The 17971-nt window shown below is 37.9% G+C and overlaps 1 protein-coding gene across 44 annotated transcripts in view; it reads left to right on the top strand.

Annotated features, from left to right (window-relative positions):
* The window catches only part of ANK2 (ankyrin 2), a 559765-nt gene that overhangs the window by 359533 nt on the left and 182261 nt on the right, over positions 1 to 17971 (top strand). For 5 of the 44 annotated variants that reach the window (XM_075998040.1, XM_075998039.1, XM_075998038.1 and 2 more), the window contains exon 1: positions 11524 to 13352. The exons of 25 other annotated variants lie outside the window; for them this stretch is intronic. In XM_075998040.1, the coding sequence (XP_075854155.1) occupies positions 13206 to 13352 (147 nt within the window). In that variant the 5' untranslated portion in view covers positions 11524 to 13205. Of the gene's footprint in view, positions 1 to 11521; positions 13353 to 17971 lie in introns of those variants that run through there. 14 more of the 44 variants (XM_075998033.1, XM_075998035.1, XM_075998034.1 and 11 more) reach the window with 8 other exon arrangements.

The raw sequence follows: 17971 nt of genomic DNA, 5'->3' as shown, positions 1-17971 counted from the left end.
AGCTCTGTTGGTGGCAGCCCCCAGCTGGAGAGAGGCACTAGAGTTGTGATCACATAGGCCAAATGTAGAAGTCAGAGCTAATCCTCTCTAGGGACAACATGAAGAGGAAAATGCAGTTATACTTTGGGGGCAAGGTAATCATTGGTTGTCCCTAGATAGAGGTGAAAGTATGAGGACTTGTTCCTCAATGGTTGGTGAATAAGATGGGGATCAGGATGAATAAGATGGGGATCAGGATGTATAAGATGGGGATCAGGAGGAACTTCATTGAGAATCACCACTAGGCAAAGCCTGAGAAGTCTGACTCTTTTATTCTGAAATTAGGGAAGAATGGGGACAGCAGGTGGAATGCATCAAGGGACCCAGGCAAGAGAAATGAATGCAGAGGGAAATAAGAGCATGTAGACCCTCTACTTGGCTTTTTGAAATTATTTATTTATATTTTTATAAATAAAATATATAAATAAACATATATCTGCCGGGCACGGTGGCTCACGCCTGTAATCCTGGCACTTTGGGAGGCTGGGGCGGGCGGATTCCTCAAGGTCAGGAGTTCAAAACCAGTATGAGCAAGAGCAAGACCCGGTCTTTACTATAAATAAAAAGAAATTAATTGGCCATCTAATATATATAGAAAAAAATTAGCCAGGCATGGTGGTACATGCCTGTAGTCCCAGCTACTCAGGAGGTTGAGGCAGCAGGATCGCTTGAGCCCAGGAGTTTGAAGTTGCTGTGAGCTAGGCTGACACCATGGCACTCACTCTAGCCTGGGCAATAAAGCAAGACTCTGTCTCAAAAAAAAAAAAGAAAGAAAAACATATATCTAATAAATTAATTTTAAATAATTAATGTTAATTAATTATTAAATATTTTTATAAATATAAAATAATAATAAATTTTTAATATATTTATTTATTATATCACTTAATTCTCATGATGAAGTAGATATTTTTAATCTCATTTGGAATGATTAATTCATTTTGCCCAAAATTTGACAGCAAATAAATACTTTAAGAGACAGACAGACCCCAGATGTTGGAGTTCACAGCCCGTGTCTTTTTTCTAACCATGCTAGTCTATATCATGACACAGTATCTGATTTTTTAGTATTTTAAAATTAAGTTGTAGAACAGATGATAAACAAAATTTGGAGCAATCTGATTCAAAAAGAGAAAAAAGAATAATAAGTCAAGGAAGAATAATCAAAGCTAACTTCCTGAGCAATGCTATGTACCAGGCGTTGTCTTACGTACTTGAGATGCGGCAACATATTTAATCTTCTCTGCAATACCATGAGATAGGAAGGATTGTAACTCCCATCTATCAAATGGAAAATGTTGAGGTTTAAGAAGGATGAAAGAGATACGACTCCAGACAACTTGTATCTGTACTTCTGCAACTAACCTTATAATGCTATAAAGAAAAGTAGCTGTGATGGAGAATATGTATCATTAAGATACACAAAAGCATTTCTAACTTTCCAAGGAACAGAGCAAACAGAATGGGGGGAGTCTCTTAAGAATTATAATGTGGTTTACACTACAGTAAGGTCTCCAGTAGCAAGATCATAGGAAGGAGAAGGACAGAATGGTTAGAATAAGTGCTCAAATCATCCACACTACTTGCATCTCCAACAATCCATGCTCCAAAAAATAGCCTCAAAACAGATGTCTAAGTCCTAGATGTCTTCAGCAGAAATCTGATTAGATTGGAAGAGAGGTGAGGTGGGTTGCCCAAACCCAAAGTCTCATATGGTTGGTTAGTTTGGAGTCAGTTTATTAAACTGTAAGTGGAAATAGCACTGAAATTTCCTGAAAGTTGTTTTTTTCACTGCAACCACAGAGGGAACCCAAGACCATAAATAAAAACATAATGAAAAAAGAAGGCTACTGGTGTATTACTGACTATAAGAACAAAAAGGTGGGCAGCACGTAAAGGTCTTTGAAGGTCACTTTGGCTCTGCTGAACAATGAGGTCAAGGACCTGTGTAATACCTTTATACCATAGAAAGATCGATCTTCCCTTATCTTAATGTAGACTAATAATAAACTGAACTGTATCAGGTTCTAGAACAAAGAGAAGAAGACACCTTGTAAGACATGGTTTTTAACATTTGATCCTTAGATCAGCTAAAATCGAATCTTGTTAAAATAGAAAGGGCATATTTTAGTAAAATTGACATTTTAAAATGTCAGTGGTTAATGAAAACTGTATTCACTCTCATTGATTATTCTTTTTTTAGGAAGAAGTTAGGATAAAATTAAATTGTCATGACATACTTCTTTGTCAACCAAATAGAAGTTGACCTTTGTGTTCAATCTGACAAAATCAGATCAGAACTTTGCCATACATACAGTCTGAGTTATCAAAACATGAAGCCAGGAATAATTTGATAGCCACAGAAATTTACAACTGGGAAATTCTAATTTCAAACATTAGAAGTATCATAAAAAAGGCAAGACTGGATTTTTATGGTGCTCATTTCTTCAGGAGGCATAGTTCCTGCAGATAGCAGATAGCTAAATGACCAATGTCTGATAGTGGCAAAGAATGGAGAATTCCACTTGCTGTGGACCATGAACGCAAGTCGGAAACACACATCTTTTCTATGAGTACTTAGTGTAGGCTGATAGCTGGGAAGTACTTGCATTTATGAGTTGCTGTATTATTGGTGATCGTTGTGTGTAAGAGATTAGCATTAACTTTGAAGGTGAGACATGTTAGAAGTAAAGATACATATGAAAACAAAGAAAGAAGCACAGTGGAGAGGAGGAGCAGGGCATGGTGTCATAGATTAGAGGCGACATCCGGGAAGGTGGTGGCCACACAGGTGGTGGCTGTGTGGAGGATGAGGTGTCACAGTAAGGGCAGGACTCTGTTGACAGTCCGTCGTGGGGGAAAAAGAGAACCGATGCTAACAGAATACAGAACAGCTCTGCAGGTGGAAAGAATGGAATGAAAAGAAGTTTTCACTACGTATAATGCCTTAGAAGCCCACAGTAGCCAAACATCCAGAGCTGTGTGTGTATAACACTTACTGTAAGAGAAAAATCTTTTGTACCTTTAGAGAAAAATCGTATTTCTCTGGCATTAGCAGTGATTACTCTCTATATGTTTTATAACTATACTTAGGTATGCCCTGAAATAAACATGCGTGATCTGTGGTCTTCCCTTTACCTAAAATCCATCTTCTGGTTTGTAGCTGCTATTGCTGTCGTGGCCATTTGCATTCGTTCTTCCCTTTCCTCCTTGGATTTGCGTGGTTACCGACGTGATTCAATGCCAGGACCATGTCGTCTGACAAAATCAGACATCATACAAGAACTGACAGAACAGTAATGTGAACGAAATAAAGGCGCATTTAACAGTAATTGGATAAGTGGCTGCAGGTTGCCCTTCTCGGAGATTCGTTGAAGCATTTCTATGTGTACATCAGTAATATTACACGCTTGCCTCTTTTTACTTAAAGGCGGTGTTTGGGTCTGCCTGCGGTGCTGAATAAGTGTTTATGGGATGCATGACATGAACAGACCACTGCAGTGCAGAGCGGCAGTCACTGTGGCGGTGCGCTGTCCCCAGGCAGGGCTGGCAAGAGGAGTCTTGGAAATACCGAGAGGAGGAGGAAAGTGATCCAGGTGGAGGATTAGATATTAATAAAAGTCCAGAAGAAACTGCAAGAGAGAAAAGGCAAAGATGAGATTATGAAGACCGGGGAGGAGGAGGATCAGATCACACAGGGAATCTTCACCCCATTAAAGATTTTTGGCTCATATTCTGAAGATTATAGGGAGTAGCCCAAAACAAGTCGGAGTTCTGGAAAGATCTCTCTGCCTACAGTGTGGAGAATGGGTTGAAACAGAGCAGAGCTGGAACCTGGGAGCTGTTTAGGAGACAGAGTAACTCAGACAGGAAATGAATTACTGACCTAAAAGAACAGCAAAGGCATGGGAAGAAGTAATCTGTGCAGGACTGGGTGTAAGGTAAAGGGAATGCCAAGCACTTCGAGATTTCCAGCTTGGGTGGCAAGGTGTATATGGCTGAGCCGAAGATGGGGTCAAGATCAGGTTTGATGAGGATGTTGGCTTAGGGGAGAGATTCTTTACTGACCTAGAAAAGCACTGAGAATGTTTATATACTAATTTTAAAGAACTAATAGAAAGTAAAAACATTTTTCTTAAAAATATTCTTTTGGCCAGGAATGGTGGCTGATCAGGCCTATAATCCCAGTATTTTGGGAGGCCAAGGTTTGGGAGGATTGCTTGAGGCCAGGAGTTCAGGACCAGCCTGGGCAACATAGTGAGACCCTATCTCTACAAAAATACATTGAAAAAAAATTATCTGGGTATGGTGGGGGGCTCCTATAGTCACAGCTACAGGGGAGGCTGAGGCAGGAGGATCACTTGAGTCCAGGAGTTTGAGGTTGCAGTGAGCTATGATGATGCCACTGCACTCCAGGCTGGGCAACAGAGTGAGACCCTGTCTCTAAGGGAAAAAAACAATTCTTTAGTAAGTGCTCTTAAAAGAAAAATCCCTTAATTGTTAGAGATAGATCTGCGTTTTCTTATCCTATTTACATTCCTTCTTTCCTTCCTCTTCCCCCCCCTCCTCCCTCCCCTCCTTCCTTCCTTTTCTTCCTCCCTTATCTTCTGGTAGAAAAGATAAATCATATATTGACCTTGTAGCATGATTTATAAACTTCTAACTCTAAAGATTAAGCACACACAAACATTAGCATAGGAGTATATTTACTGTAGCTCATTACCATACAGATGGGGGTACTAAAGTACAAAATCCAGCTAATAGTGCCCTATCTAGTATTCATTCCATAACAGCGTATAGCTAATAGCATTGGTGCTCAGAGGACATAAGACCACATTGATAGGATTTTAGAAGAATGAATTCATAATATTGATTTTAGAATATTTTTATGATCATATTCCAGAGTTTTTGATTGCCTATAAAGTCATTCTGTTTCCAAAAGAAAAGTAGGGCATAATTGAAAACTTAAAAAAATAATTTTTCCATTTTCCAGGGAGAAGAAACGATGTATAATCAGGATATTTATTTCAGTATGAATAATATATGAAGAATTATAGGCAATTCTTTATACTTTAGGGTGCATAGAATAAATTTGCTCTAGAGAGATCTTGAAATAGAGCCCAAGTGAATTATCAGTTGGACAATGAAATTCAGATTCTTATTGGAGCTCTCTGTTTTCATAAATGAAAACATAAATTTATAAATTCATAAATAAAATGAATTTAGTCTACCATTCCACAGTTGTAGTGCAACTGTTCTTGATTAAATGTACACTGAACATACCAATTTTTAAGAAAATCAGTACCATACTTTACACTCAATCACTCAGTATAGTAAGTACAACACGACTGGAAGAACTTACTGGATTCAATGTTTTAACATACTACAAGAAAACCAGTTACCATCCTCGTAATAAATCAAGTCAAATTGGTAACTAGAAAGTAAATACTCGTATAGCTCCAGTATGTGACAGCATTAGACATTTAGTTTGAACTTAAATTTGTTCTTGATTTACCAATGCCTACCAGCTGCTTGGTAGTGCATTTTAAATGTTTATGTCTCTTGCTAGATTTTAAATGTTGGCTGTGTGCATTTTGGGGGGAAATTATGATTTTAAAATACTTTGAGACCAATAGATTAAAATATGTGAGTATACAATTCCATAAAACTGGGCTTTGTTTTACAGTTGAAGAAATCTCTTGGTAATGACAAACGTATCGAAACATTTAAACCCCAGTGTTTTGTGTCGTAGCCCAGAAAATTTCTGAAAAGTTGTTATTTCTCTAGAATTTCTGGTGTGAATGTACAAACTACGCATATAAATATATGTAGCTTAATGCCTGTGAACTTTCAAAGGAATACAGTGGCCAAATACGAAGTGAAGCGAGAAATGAGAAGTATGGAAAGGGTAAATGGACATTTATTTGCTAGACATTTATTTGTCTTAGTCATGGATAATTCATTTGCGCTTAGTAGTGGAGTTGGCTTAATAGTGCGACATTATCTGGGAAGGTTGATTGTGAATTCTCATTAGTACAGTACTCCTGTTTATCTTGTCTAGATGCTTAGAACTTTGTCTAACTGCTGTGGCGTGTGAGTCTCTGACAGATAGATCTGGAAAACGGTAGCATGCAACGTATAGAGCAGAGCTGTTCAGCCTTCCCCCAGCCTCTCACAGTCACCCCTTCCAAGAATGTTGTTACTTTGGGCGCCAAATTTTCCCCATAAACTGCTCAATAGTTATGCTATGCACCATTCATTTTAAAATCATCTTCACCGAGTACTTTTCAGAATATCTTGCTGTCTCTCTGGTTCACAGGTGGAAATTTGCCAGAAATGTTAGTAAACTAAAACATCAACTTAGGTTTCAAAAAATAACTTTAAAGCCATGTTGCAATGGGCCCCTCTTCTTGCTTTTTTGTTTTAATCACTGACCCTCTCTTCAAATAAATCTTGTGGGGAGCCCCTGCTTTGGTAGTTAACCATTTTCTGAGAATTATGTACGCACATATTTTTCTTCAGAAAAAGTAGGAGTGCACAATGGCTAAATTGTTTTATTCATGTTGCATTTCAAAGTCCAGTTCAATGTGACAGAACATAGAATTGGTCAAATGGCCCTTCAGGCTTGCTTTGGGCACCCTACACTTCTCGTCTCATAGTCCCTCTAATGTCTGTCAACGACATTTATTGAGTGCCCACTTTGTTTTGGGCATTGTGTAGAGCAGCCTTTAGAAAACCTCACAAGTTGTTAGCACTGTTTATTAAAGAATGTTGTCCTTTATTTACCAGAAGTCAAGAGGCAGCAGTCTGGAATGAAAATGAAAGCTGGGAGGAATGTAAAATTAAATTGGTTAATTGATGTTTGTGTACACACGAACAGCTTGGCAATATTCATTTTGATTATTTTGTATAAAGCATAATAGTAAAAGTCACTTATACTGACCTCAAATAGAAAAGTGATGTTGCATGTTAATACAGAGAATCTAGGGTAGATCCATACATTATGCAATGGGTTTCCTGATTGACCAATTATATAACAGATTCAACTGGTAAAAATCATTATGTGTTTAACTTTTAGTCAAATAAATTGTATCGAATGTATCCAAACATAGAGGCAAATAGCACACTGCCTATCTTATTGCACAGACAGAATGTTCTAGTGTTATTTCCACAGGTCAGTAGTTCCCAAAGTCAAAAGAACTTGTCCTTGGTGTTACGTGACTATTTTGGCATTGGGAATTTTGCATGCATTAGGAATAACTAAACATTAGTTTAATTAGATAAATACATTGGACTGAAATAGTCTTGGATTATAGCTACCATGGTGTAAAAAAAAAGGGGCGGAAGGTAGAAGGACAGATACTAATCTAAGCAGATTCATAAATTCAGCAAAGATAATATAAATCTTACATACTAACAACGATCTCAAAAATGCAAAGAGTTAACTAAATACCATGTTAGGAAAGATGTGGGTTTTTTTGCACATAATAGCTTAGATTAAGAGAGACTGTACGTTACTTTTTAAAATTCATGTGTGGATATTCTCAAATAACCCTTACAACTTGGAGGAGAGAAAAAAAATTAAATTCTATGACTCTGAGTGAAACATTCTGTTATGGCACTTTAATGACTTGTGGCAAAATATTTTTTCTATATTTTTAATAGCACTTGTCCTTTAAGAATAAATTATTCAAAACATTTGAGGGAAAATAAGACTAGCTTATGTAGCTGATTTGCAAAGTCTTGTCTTATGAAGTCCTAGAAAGCTGTTCTGCGTAGTCAGTTTGGGAGTGTAAGACTATTTTTAAATTGTAAAGTTATTTTACAATTGTAAGTTGTAGGAAGCTGTGTTCGAGTGTGGTTTCCAAAGTGTGTCAAGTTTATCGATGGGCTAAAATTCAGGAAAGGCTGAGCAAGAGTGAAATGGTCCGCACCTTGGAAAGGGTACCAGGCTCCTGGCAAGGAGCTCGGGGTTACCGACAGTTTGCCATATGTCACAGTGGTTCTTTTATCTTCCTTGTTTGTCTACCGGGAAGGGAAACGCTACTGAACAAAGCCAGTCCATACAACCAGAGACCATGATGCAAGATAGCAAGTTATTTTTATCCCCTTTTCCCCATGGGAATGGACTAAATAAATGGTCAGTTAACTACCACCTTGTGTTAGGTGTGTGTTCAAATGTCACAAGTTCTGTGTCATAGAAGCGAAAAACTTCAGAGGTGGAAGGGGCCTAGCAATATAACCCCCTTAATTTTAACAAAGAGAAAATGGAAGCCCAGATTTGGTAAAGATTGAACAAGTTCACACAAGTAAATTAGTGGTAGAATCAAAACCTGAAATTAGTAACTCCTACCTAAGAGGTCTCTTTAAAACTTCACTTCAGCAGCTGTGATCTAACTCCTTAGGTTAAAGTATAGAATTGGGACAATTATTTCTTTTCTAAGGTGCTAGTTTCTTGATGGTTCTGTAATCATGACTTCTTACTTAAAAGGTAAAATTTAAAACTGCAGCGAATGATTTTCAGACTTGCTGTCATAGCGACTTCAGCATTGACTCTCAGAAGATTACAGCTGAGAGAAGCCAGCCTTTGTTCTCTGTCTTTAATCACTTTTCTCTTATGATGGATTTGAAACACAGCAACACAGATGAAATAATAGCATTAAAAGTGCCTGGGAATTTAAGATCTTGCAAATATGTCACATCATGGGGGCTTTGAATTTTACGTTCTAAGTCCTGTATCAAATTCAAGTGTCCTGCTCTAAGTGTGGTCAAACATGCAAATATTTGCTTTCTGAGTAATTTGCCCTAATGACTTTGAAGAATTTTTGAGGAACAGTAATGACATTGTTCTGACCTGGCAGACAGCTTATCCCTTGTCAGATATCCACAGAGATCACAACTGTCTGGAGAGCATGCTATTAAGGCACAGTGCTGCACAGTATTTGCTAACCTTGCTTTCCTACTTGACAAAATGTTAAGTAGTACATAGATATAACATCACCCAAGCTTTTAGGTAATGTCAAACCTGACTGGCAGGCACTCTTAGTTAACCACTAAGAGATAGAGTTCGAAATGTTTTAGCTTCTGCAAACCCCTCACATCTTTGTTTTTGATTAGAAAGTATCAGATCCATTGGCAAAGTTTGGAGTGATCACAAAGAGGAAGCTTTCATTGGAAATTCTGTTTTGATAGTTCTAGTATCTTCCAGGTTGATTAAATCTGTTCAGGCAGAGAATAGGAAATTTCAGCCATCGCAGGAGCGCCAGGGGTTTGTTTCTTGTCTTTCCTTTGCCCATTCTGGTTTGGGCATTAATCTTTAGCAGTGGAGTTTAGGGATGACTACATGTTACCTTTGGGGCAGCCCTGATGATAGGAATATGGATATTATATTCAACAAGCAGGAAGTTTCTTTATTGGAAAGAGAATGAGAAGATTTCCTGAGATAAAGAAAAGAGAGAGGGGTAGAAGAAAACTCATGGCTAATCATTTAGGAAAAGTGTCTTCCAAGAGTTGTCAGCATGTTACTTTTTTGGTTCATAGTCTCTGTGCTGTTTTCCTTCTTTAAAAAGCGCTATAGGCTGGGCGAGATGGCTCACGCCTGTAATCCTAGCACTCTGGGAGTTCGAGGCGGGCAGATTGCTCGAGGTCAAGAGTTCAAAAACAGCCTGAGCAAGAGCAAGACCCCGTCTCTACTATAAATAGAAAGAAAATTAATTGGCCAACTAATATATATAGAAAAAATTAGCCGTGCATGGTGGCGCATGCCTGTAGTCCCAGCTACTCGGGAGGCTGAGGCAGGAGGATTGCTTGAGCCCAGGAGTCTGAGGTTGCTGTGAGCTAGGCTGACACCACAGCACTCACTCTAGTCTAGGCAACAAAGCAAGACTCTGTCTCAAAAATAAAAAAGCACTATAATTTCTCTAGGAAAATTCACTCCAGTTGGTATTAATCTTTTTTCAAAGACTAAAAAGGGTATCAATTACAAGCCTGGAAATGAAATTAAAGATTTGTCACACTTAAAGATATTTAAAATTGTTAAATCTGTGACCATTACTATGTAAAAAAGAGAAGTTTAGGTCAGTGTAGTTCAGTTAAATATTGATATTATGAATCGTAGCTCTATCTGTGGCTGCCTTTTATTGATTTACTTCACAAACATTTAATGCCAATGTGCATATTTAGGTCTGTGAGGTCAGTGAGAGAGACCAAGTTTATCATATAAAATAATGAGAACTGGTTGTAGTCCTAGCCCTATTCCAAAAGGTATTAGAACAAATTAAGGGACTAACAAAGGTGTAATGAAGACTTATTAGGAAAGCATATTTTTAAATGAGCTTTGAAGGAGACAGTGAACATGGACTGCTAGAAGTAGCGTCTATGCTTGGCTGAAGGAGAAGCGAATCCAGGGCTTGGCGGTGGAATGAGTGTTGTATTAATGAGACAGAAAGATGCCAGGGACCAAGTCATGCCGTAAAAGCCCAGCAAAATCATTCATCTAGCACCTAGGGACATCTCCCTAATCTAGAGCAGTTAAATATTTCTTTTTCCGTGTGCAAGTACAGAGTTTCAGATCTCAGCTCCAGAATGAAGTGCGGAGGCTAAAGATAATTTTTAGGATTTGCAGCCAGTGTTTTAAGTTTTGTCATTTCTATACTAAAGATTCCATTGAGTGTTGAATTTTTACGTTTTAAAAATAGTAAACTAATTCTAAAAGTGAGGAGGAAAAGGCACCTCTTTCAACAACTGGAAAAATCTTGGTTTATATTCTCTTTTTTTTGTTGTTGTTTCTATTCTGAATAAAATAGTTCATATATATTCAAGAAGAAGCGCCCATTAGAAGATTTTGTGGAGTGTAGACCTTCCCCAGGCTCTAAGAACCTTAGAGGAAAAGATGGGAAAGTTAAAACTTCATCCTTCCAGAAGAATTTGTAAACACATCATTAAGCACCATAGCTGACTTAATTCCTACAATACTTGGTTCAACTATGTGGAACAATTGATGAGAAATTACCAAATTACTATGAATGAGTTCAGTCTGTATAACATTCTTCAGGCAAGACGAAAGGCTTTGCTTGATACATTCCAGCCAACAGTCTAATCTTGTCACTGATATGGAAGCTTTGTCATTATGGACACTTTCACTTAAAGCCTTAATATTTAAGGTGTTTATGTTATGCTCCTCTTTCACATGAATGGAGAAATCATGTGTCCCCCTCCCGTTATTGTCATAATACTGTTGGTTCAGTCAGTAATTTTTTTTTTTTTTTTTTTTTTTTTGAGATAGAGTCTCGCTTTGTTGCCCAGGCTAGAGTGAGTGCCGTGGCGTCAGCCTAGCTCACAGCAACCTCAAACTCCTGGGCTCAAGCGATCCTCCTGCCTCAGCCTCCCAGGTAGCTGGGACTACAGGCATGCGCCACCATGCCTGGCTAATTTTTTCTATGTATATTAGTTGGCCAATTAATTTCTTTCTATTTATAGTAGAGACGGGGTCTCGCTCTTGCTCAGGCTGGTTTTGAACTCCTGACCTCGAGCAACCCGCCCGCCTCGGCCTCCCAGAGTGCTAGGATTACAGGCGTGAGCCACCGCGCCCGGCCGAGTAATTTTTTATAAAATAGTTTTAAAAGATGCTATCACCTATGGCTGAGAAGTTAAAATAATTTTGCTGAATGCTGATAAAGCCTCTCAGAAATTGGAGTGTGGGGTAGGATTTTTATAGTAAGAGGCGTACTCAAGGCTCATAAACTCTGGAATGAAGAGTTATTCAGAACCGGACTGCAGCATGGGGCCCTGTGGAAAGTGTGTAGGGCTTTGTGAACTCAAATCCGAGAACAATATTTCAGGAATTCTATTTTTAATTTTCTTTTTAAAAAATTATTTTTAGTTTTTAAAAGAAATAGTGACAAATCGGAAAAATGAATTGTAATCTTTTAAATGTAATATAGTTCATTTCAAAATATCTTTCACAGCCTGTTTTCTTCCAATGATTGCTTCCAGTTCAAAACATTTTTTAAACATTTAATATTAAATATATAACATGTGGATGAATGATACAAATCTCTAGACCCTGTGTTGAGTCATTTAAAACTATCTGAAAAACAAATATACACACACATGAAACACGTAACAAATGAGAAAGGATAGGACTAATATTCACATAATTTTTTATATATCAAATTAAGAGAAAACCCTAATAGAGTGAATAAAGTTTAATCAGTAATAGTCTATAATAAGGCCTTGATTTTTATCATAATTGGCTTCATAAATCTACTATATATTTGCTGTATTCATCTCAGTGGGAAACAATCTCTTTCAAAAATCCATGGTATGATTTGAAAGCTTGCATGGTGTTGAAAGCCACCTTGATTATTTTTTGTAACGTTGTGGGAAACATTTTGAAAATACTAAAAATTAAAAAGAATCATAAATGAATCCAAATGTTTGCTCTCATGTGGCACAGTAATGAATAACAACAAACTGCATAATTTATAAAACCCAAAACTTCCCTGCTAGTGTCAAACAAACCACTTTGGTTTGTATGTTTCCACTGAGTATTAAATTCTGAAAGGATGGCTAACTGTTTTCTGTATGTCTTAATTAAAAAGGTAATGTCTATAACTCAAGTGGATGCCACTTGGTTTAAGCAATGGCAAAAATAATTTTTATCTGTTGTGCTGATAAAGCAGGGTCATTAATAGATTTACTATTCTGTGTGGCTCCAGCGACAGAGGGGGGTAGAATGGAGGCAGTCAAAGGCATTCTTGGAGTCATACAGAAATTCTCCTATGCAGAGACATTTTACCCAGCAGGAACTTCGGTCCCTGTGTAAGGCAGGCTGTTTGCATGGTGAAAAGCAAAACACCACCACCCCCTCCCCTGCCCTCTGTCTCCTCACCCCCCCCCCCACCATTGACATGCATAGCTGGCCTGGTAGGTGTAAAAATAGACTGGCAGGGCTTGCACTGGAAATGGTCACTGAATGCAGCCTGCAGTTGCCGGGGTTTTGAGTTCTCCGTGACACCCGCAAGCCAGCCAGCCAGCAGATGGGGCGAACTGGCGAGGGGCGTGGAGGGGAGCTGAGCGGGGGCGCCGAGGACCCTCTTGCTGGGCTGCCCACGCTGGTGCACCCCTGGGAGCCCTGGACAGAGTGAGGCGGCCGAGGAGCCGAGATGGGCAACGCAGCGCTGTGCTCGCCCTGCCACGCGGAGAAGAGCCTCGGAGCGCAGGGAAGCGCGCAGGGAAGCGCGCAGGAGCCGGACAAGGCCCCAGACCACGACGGCTGCAACGCGGAGGACGTCAGGGAACCTGGGGTGCCGGTGAGTCTCGGCCACCAACAAGGAGGCGGGGAGGACGGTGGCAGAAGAATCCGCAGTGCACCTCATTGGCCAAACCCCTCAGTTTCCTGGAAGGAAGTTGACAGACCCAAACCAATGGGGTCAAACCACCTGGCGGTGGCTGGGTCCCTGGCAGGTGTCGCTTCCTCCTCCGGCGACACAGAGCCACGTGTTTGTTTCTTCCCAGTTGTCTTTAACTGGGAGCTGTGACTCTGTCTCTTTAACTTGACATTTTGTCCCAAAGTGGACATATTATATGTATTACTATAGAGTGACTTTCAGCAAGATTGTAGAGATTCACTTACATTCAGGCTATCCAATTATTTTTCCTATTTATATATTCATGTAGAGTTCATTTTTCACCAGGTCACAGGGCATTTTTTTGTTTTTAAGCATATGCTCACTTAGAAACCCAACCACAGCCTCTAAAGGTATTTTACTTCAATATTTGACTAACTTCAGTGAAAAGCCCTTCCAATACTGTTCTGATGATGAGGCTAATCGTTTGTGAAAAGGCTTAAAAGTTGAGCAATCAAATATTTAAGTTGACTTTGAGATTTTAATAATTCACAGGCATGATGTGTTCCTTAAAATGGGTACAAAGGCTTATTGTAATTTTTTTTTTTTCCTGGCCAGGAATCTCTTTCTGAAATATTTTGATTTTCATATTTGCCGGAGAATAAAGTTATCTTTGATCTGTCAGATTCAGGAATTTGACCTTATTGCAAGTTATTTATTTCAGACTGAGAGAGCATGAAGCTAAGCTATGTAGGATTTCTGAGTAAGAGAGGCAGAGGCGGCTGTGCTTGTTATGTGGTTGCCTGGTATTTCCAGGAGCCAGAACAGGATCTGAGGCAATCCTCAGATTGCCTGGGGGCAGTGGGGGGTGGGGGGCTCCTCTCTTTGGCTTTGACTCTGACCTGGAGGAATGTCATCATTTCTGAGATTCTGTCAGGCCGTGGTGAAACTGAAACCAAAACTAAGAATTTGTCAATAAAAACAGCATGCGGGGCAAATGCTTAGTTTGCAGAGCACAGAAAGTACTGTAGGTGCAAAGGGGCCAGGACTTTTGGGTTGGTCAGTTTCTGTTTCCAAAAAGGAAACAGAAAGGTGGGGAGGGAGGCAGTCCCCTGCCTGTACAACCAGGAGCTGTGGCATTTCTCCTGGATTATGGTTTAAATCACCCACATCCGCCAGGAGAGCCAGGCTGGACTGTCAGAGCAGCCACTTCTAATGCAGCTTTCTAAACGGAGGGGACAAGACAGGTGACCTGGTAGCAACTCTGCACACTTGCATTGATGCAGTGTTGAAATCTATTCTCTCGGCATTAATTACCTTCTTTAAAAGGTAGTCTCTATGTTCATGGATTTTTTTTTTTTATTAATTTAGAGTTTAGACCATTTTTTAAAATGTTAGTTAATAATTCCTTCAGTATTTTTAGATGACACAAGTGTACTACATGGTTTTTTTTTTTTTTACCTTTGAAAAATTATGAAGAATAATGTAACATGTGAAAAGAAATGAGAGGTGCTTTGAGAATTAAATATAAAAGGATATTTTTTTAAATGTAGAGCACAAAAGTGTTGACATCTGTATGGGCCAAGAGCTTCCTTTTGGTAAAGAAGAGTGAGTGTCCATGTCATTCTCAGGCCTCTGGGCCACAGTGAGAAATTCATTCAAAACTGCACAGTTCAGAAAATTATTTGGAAACTTTTTAAAAGAAATATTCACAGCAATGTCATTGCCTTGTTAAAATTCTTCTATCCCTATTAAAATAGATACTGGCCCTGAAAAAAGTATAAGTTGATGTTTTAAAAAAATATGCAATCTGATTTCTCTGAATTAATTGACACACATATAACCTGTTAGTCATTGAATACAATCTTCTGCTATGGATTTTATAGACTGGAGCAAATAATAGTTGCTGTGACATAGAAAAAGTATGGCAGGTAGAAGTGGACGTGCTCTCTACCTTCTGTCACTATATTCTGCCCAGAATTTCTCAACTTTTGGCCATGGAGCAAAAAAAAAAAAAAAAGCTGATGTTTAACATAATACAAGGATGACTTAAAATATGTGGTTCTAGATAGCTTAAGTTTTCCATACTTTAAGAAATTTGTTATCTTTCTTTATTTTTAAATGGGTACTGTAAAACTGAAGTCACTTACCCCTTAAATGGCTATACAGTCTTTTATTACTCACATTCTAGCATTCATGCTTGTCACAATTAATGATAAATCATTGTTAAGAGCTTTAGAACCTTTAATTATAACATTCTTTGTTTGAGGGGAAAAATAGGAGCAGAGGTTTCTTATTTTATTTATTTTTTTCTTTTGGAAATAAGCTTAGAAATAGTTTGTAGAGTTTGTGGTGGTGATGAGCTAAAAGTTTCAAGTAAATTAAATTTTCCAGTCGTATTCATAATCTGAACTAGACAAACGAAAAGTATAAATTTAAGACACTAAAACTACTGGACTTTATGTAAATTAATACTACATTCTTTTCTAGAAGCTTTATGTAAAGTTTTGAATATCCTGACTTTATTTGTATAGATAAGTATAGCAGTGAGGAAAAAAAATCAGTCAAGACTTGTGTTGAAAATAGTAAACAAAAATAATTTTTCCCTGAGTAATATTATTGTATATCCACATCTGAAATTTCACCTATAGGCTTTAAGAAAGATAAAGCAAATCAGTTCAGAATAATGTCCAGGTATGTTATATATCTGAACACAGGAATTATACAAAAATAATTATAGAAGATGAAACCAGGTATTATTTTGACAATATGATACATTTTTAAGTTTTAAAACAAATTAAAAAAAATTACAATATAAAAGATGAACAACTAATATGCCATAAACATTTTGCAATTCTACAACTGGCAAAATAGTATATGATTTTTATAATGTATGTACAAACTAATGCTAGAATCTCAGAGCACAGTTCATCAAACTCTTTTTGTAAAGGGCCAGAGAGTGAATATTATAGACTTTGTGGGTCCCCTGGTCTCGGTCATAGCTGCTCATCTCTGCTAATTATAGAGCAAAAGTGGCCATAGATGACAGTTAAATAACTGGGCCTGGCTATATTACAATAATTACTAAATTCTTCTATTACTAAATTTTTAATTGATAAAATTTTCAGTTACTAAATTACCAAATAGTAATGTCAGCGACTATTTTTTTCTAGTATGTAAAGATATAAATTAAAACAAGTTACCATTTTATTAAAGTAATAAAGCTGTAATAGTCCTAGAAGGTTGGAAGGCATAATAATCTTGGAAGATTGTGTTGAGACTGATACACGTTCCTGGGAAGGCTGTAAATTGTTCTAATTATTTGGGGAAGAGTTTATATAGAAATACATTTCGAAATATGGTAACAGTTTCTGTTTTTCATGTTGCCAGTGCAATAAGTACTCTAGTAGCAAGGAGGTATTTACAGGAAGGAAAAGACAAGGCAAATGTCTTCCACACCAACTCCAGGTGACTGGGCTGGTCTGGACTCTGATTCATCCATTGCAAGTGTCTCCCAAACCAAACCCTCCTTCCTTCACTCATACCCTCAAGGTCAGAAGAGAACTCCTACCCTCAGAGAACTTATTCCAAATCCACTGAGAAAATGTCTTCCTTCCTAGTGAAAATGTAAGACTCACAAGCATATGTCAGGGTTTTCTTTGAACATGCAGTTGCCTTTTACATTAATCATTAAAGGAGCTCAAAGATCTGCTATTATCACAATTGATTTGACAGCTCCAAAAAAGAGGAAGTATGTTGGAAGGGAGAGGGTCAGGAACAAAATTCAGCTGTTTTTAAATTTTTATTTAGTTCTGGTAAGGCTTCTAAATTTTTAATCACAAAGGGAAGAACTGCATCATCTCTCAATACTTTTCCATGTTCATTTATGCAGATGATGAGTATGTATATTCCGAGTTCACTTGTGAAAGGAGCAGCCCTTAGAGATGCCTTAGAGACTTTGTCCTGAATCCTAGGGTATCTCTGGGGCCTTGCAGGATCCAACTGGACACCAGAAAGACAGATTCTCAACCATGCTTTGGCAAAGTGCAATTTAGAACAACATAACAAATGTATCTTTATTTTATGTTCTTCTTTGGGCTTGTGTTCTTGTTATGGTATTATTTATAAATTTACATATTGGTCTAAGTACATTTCTGTATTTTCCTTGCATTGAGATCATCTATTTTTATTGTAGTTTCTTTATCATAACAAATTAGTTTGCTTTGTCCCAAGAGCAAAACCATAAATGTGGTGTTTCATCACAGACACTACTAATAACCTAAGTAGCAGTATTAACCTAATCTAATCATTTGATAATTATTACACCCTTCTCTTTTTACCTGTTTACTCTCAGAAATTTTCACACTTCGTTTATTTTAACAATTTTTCCCAATTATAGTACAGAATTTTAGGTTCTTTATATCAGCTTTTTTGTTATTCTATAAATTTTCTTATTACTTTAGACCCTGAGCAGTGAATCCTGGTGTTTTTATGAAAACAATTCAGTACATTTGTACTACCTGACTTGAAAGATAGTCTATCAGGAAGTATTTATTAAGTCAGGTATGGTTTTAAATGCTGCC

The sequence above is a fragment of the Microcebus murinus genome, chromosome 27 (genome assembly GCF_040939455.1).
Source record: "Microcebus murinus isolate Inina chromosome 27, M.murinus_Inina_mat1.0, whole genome shotgun sequence".
Lineage (NCBI taxonomy): Eukaryota > Metazoa > Chordata > Mammalia > Primates > Cheirogaleidae > Microcebus > Microcebus murinus.
The sequence above is the reverse complement of the archived record's forward strand: the minus strand, read 5'-3'. Positions and strand labels throughout refer to the sequence as shown.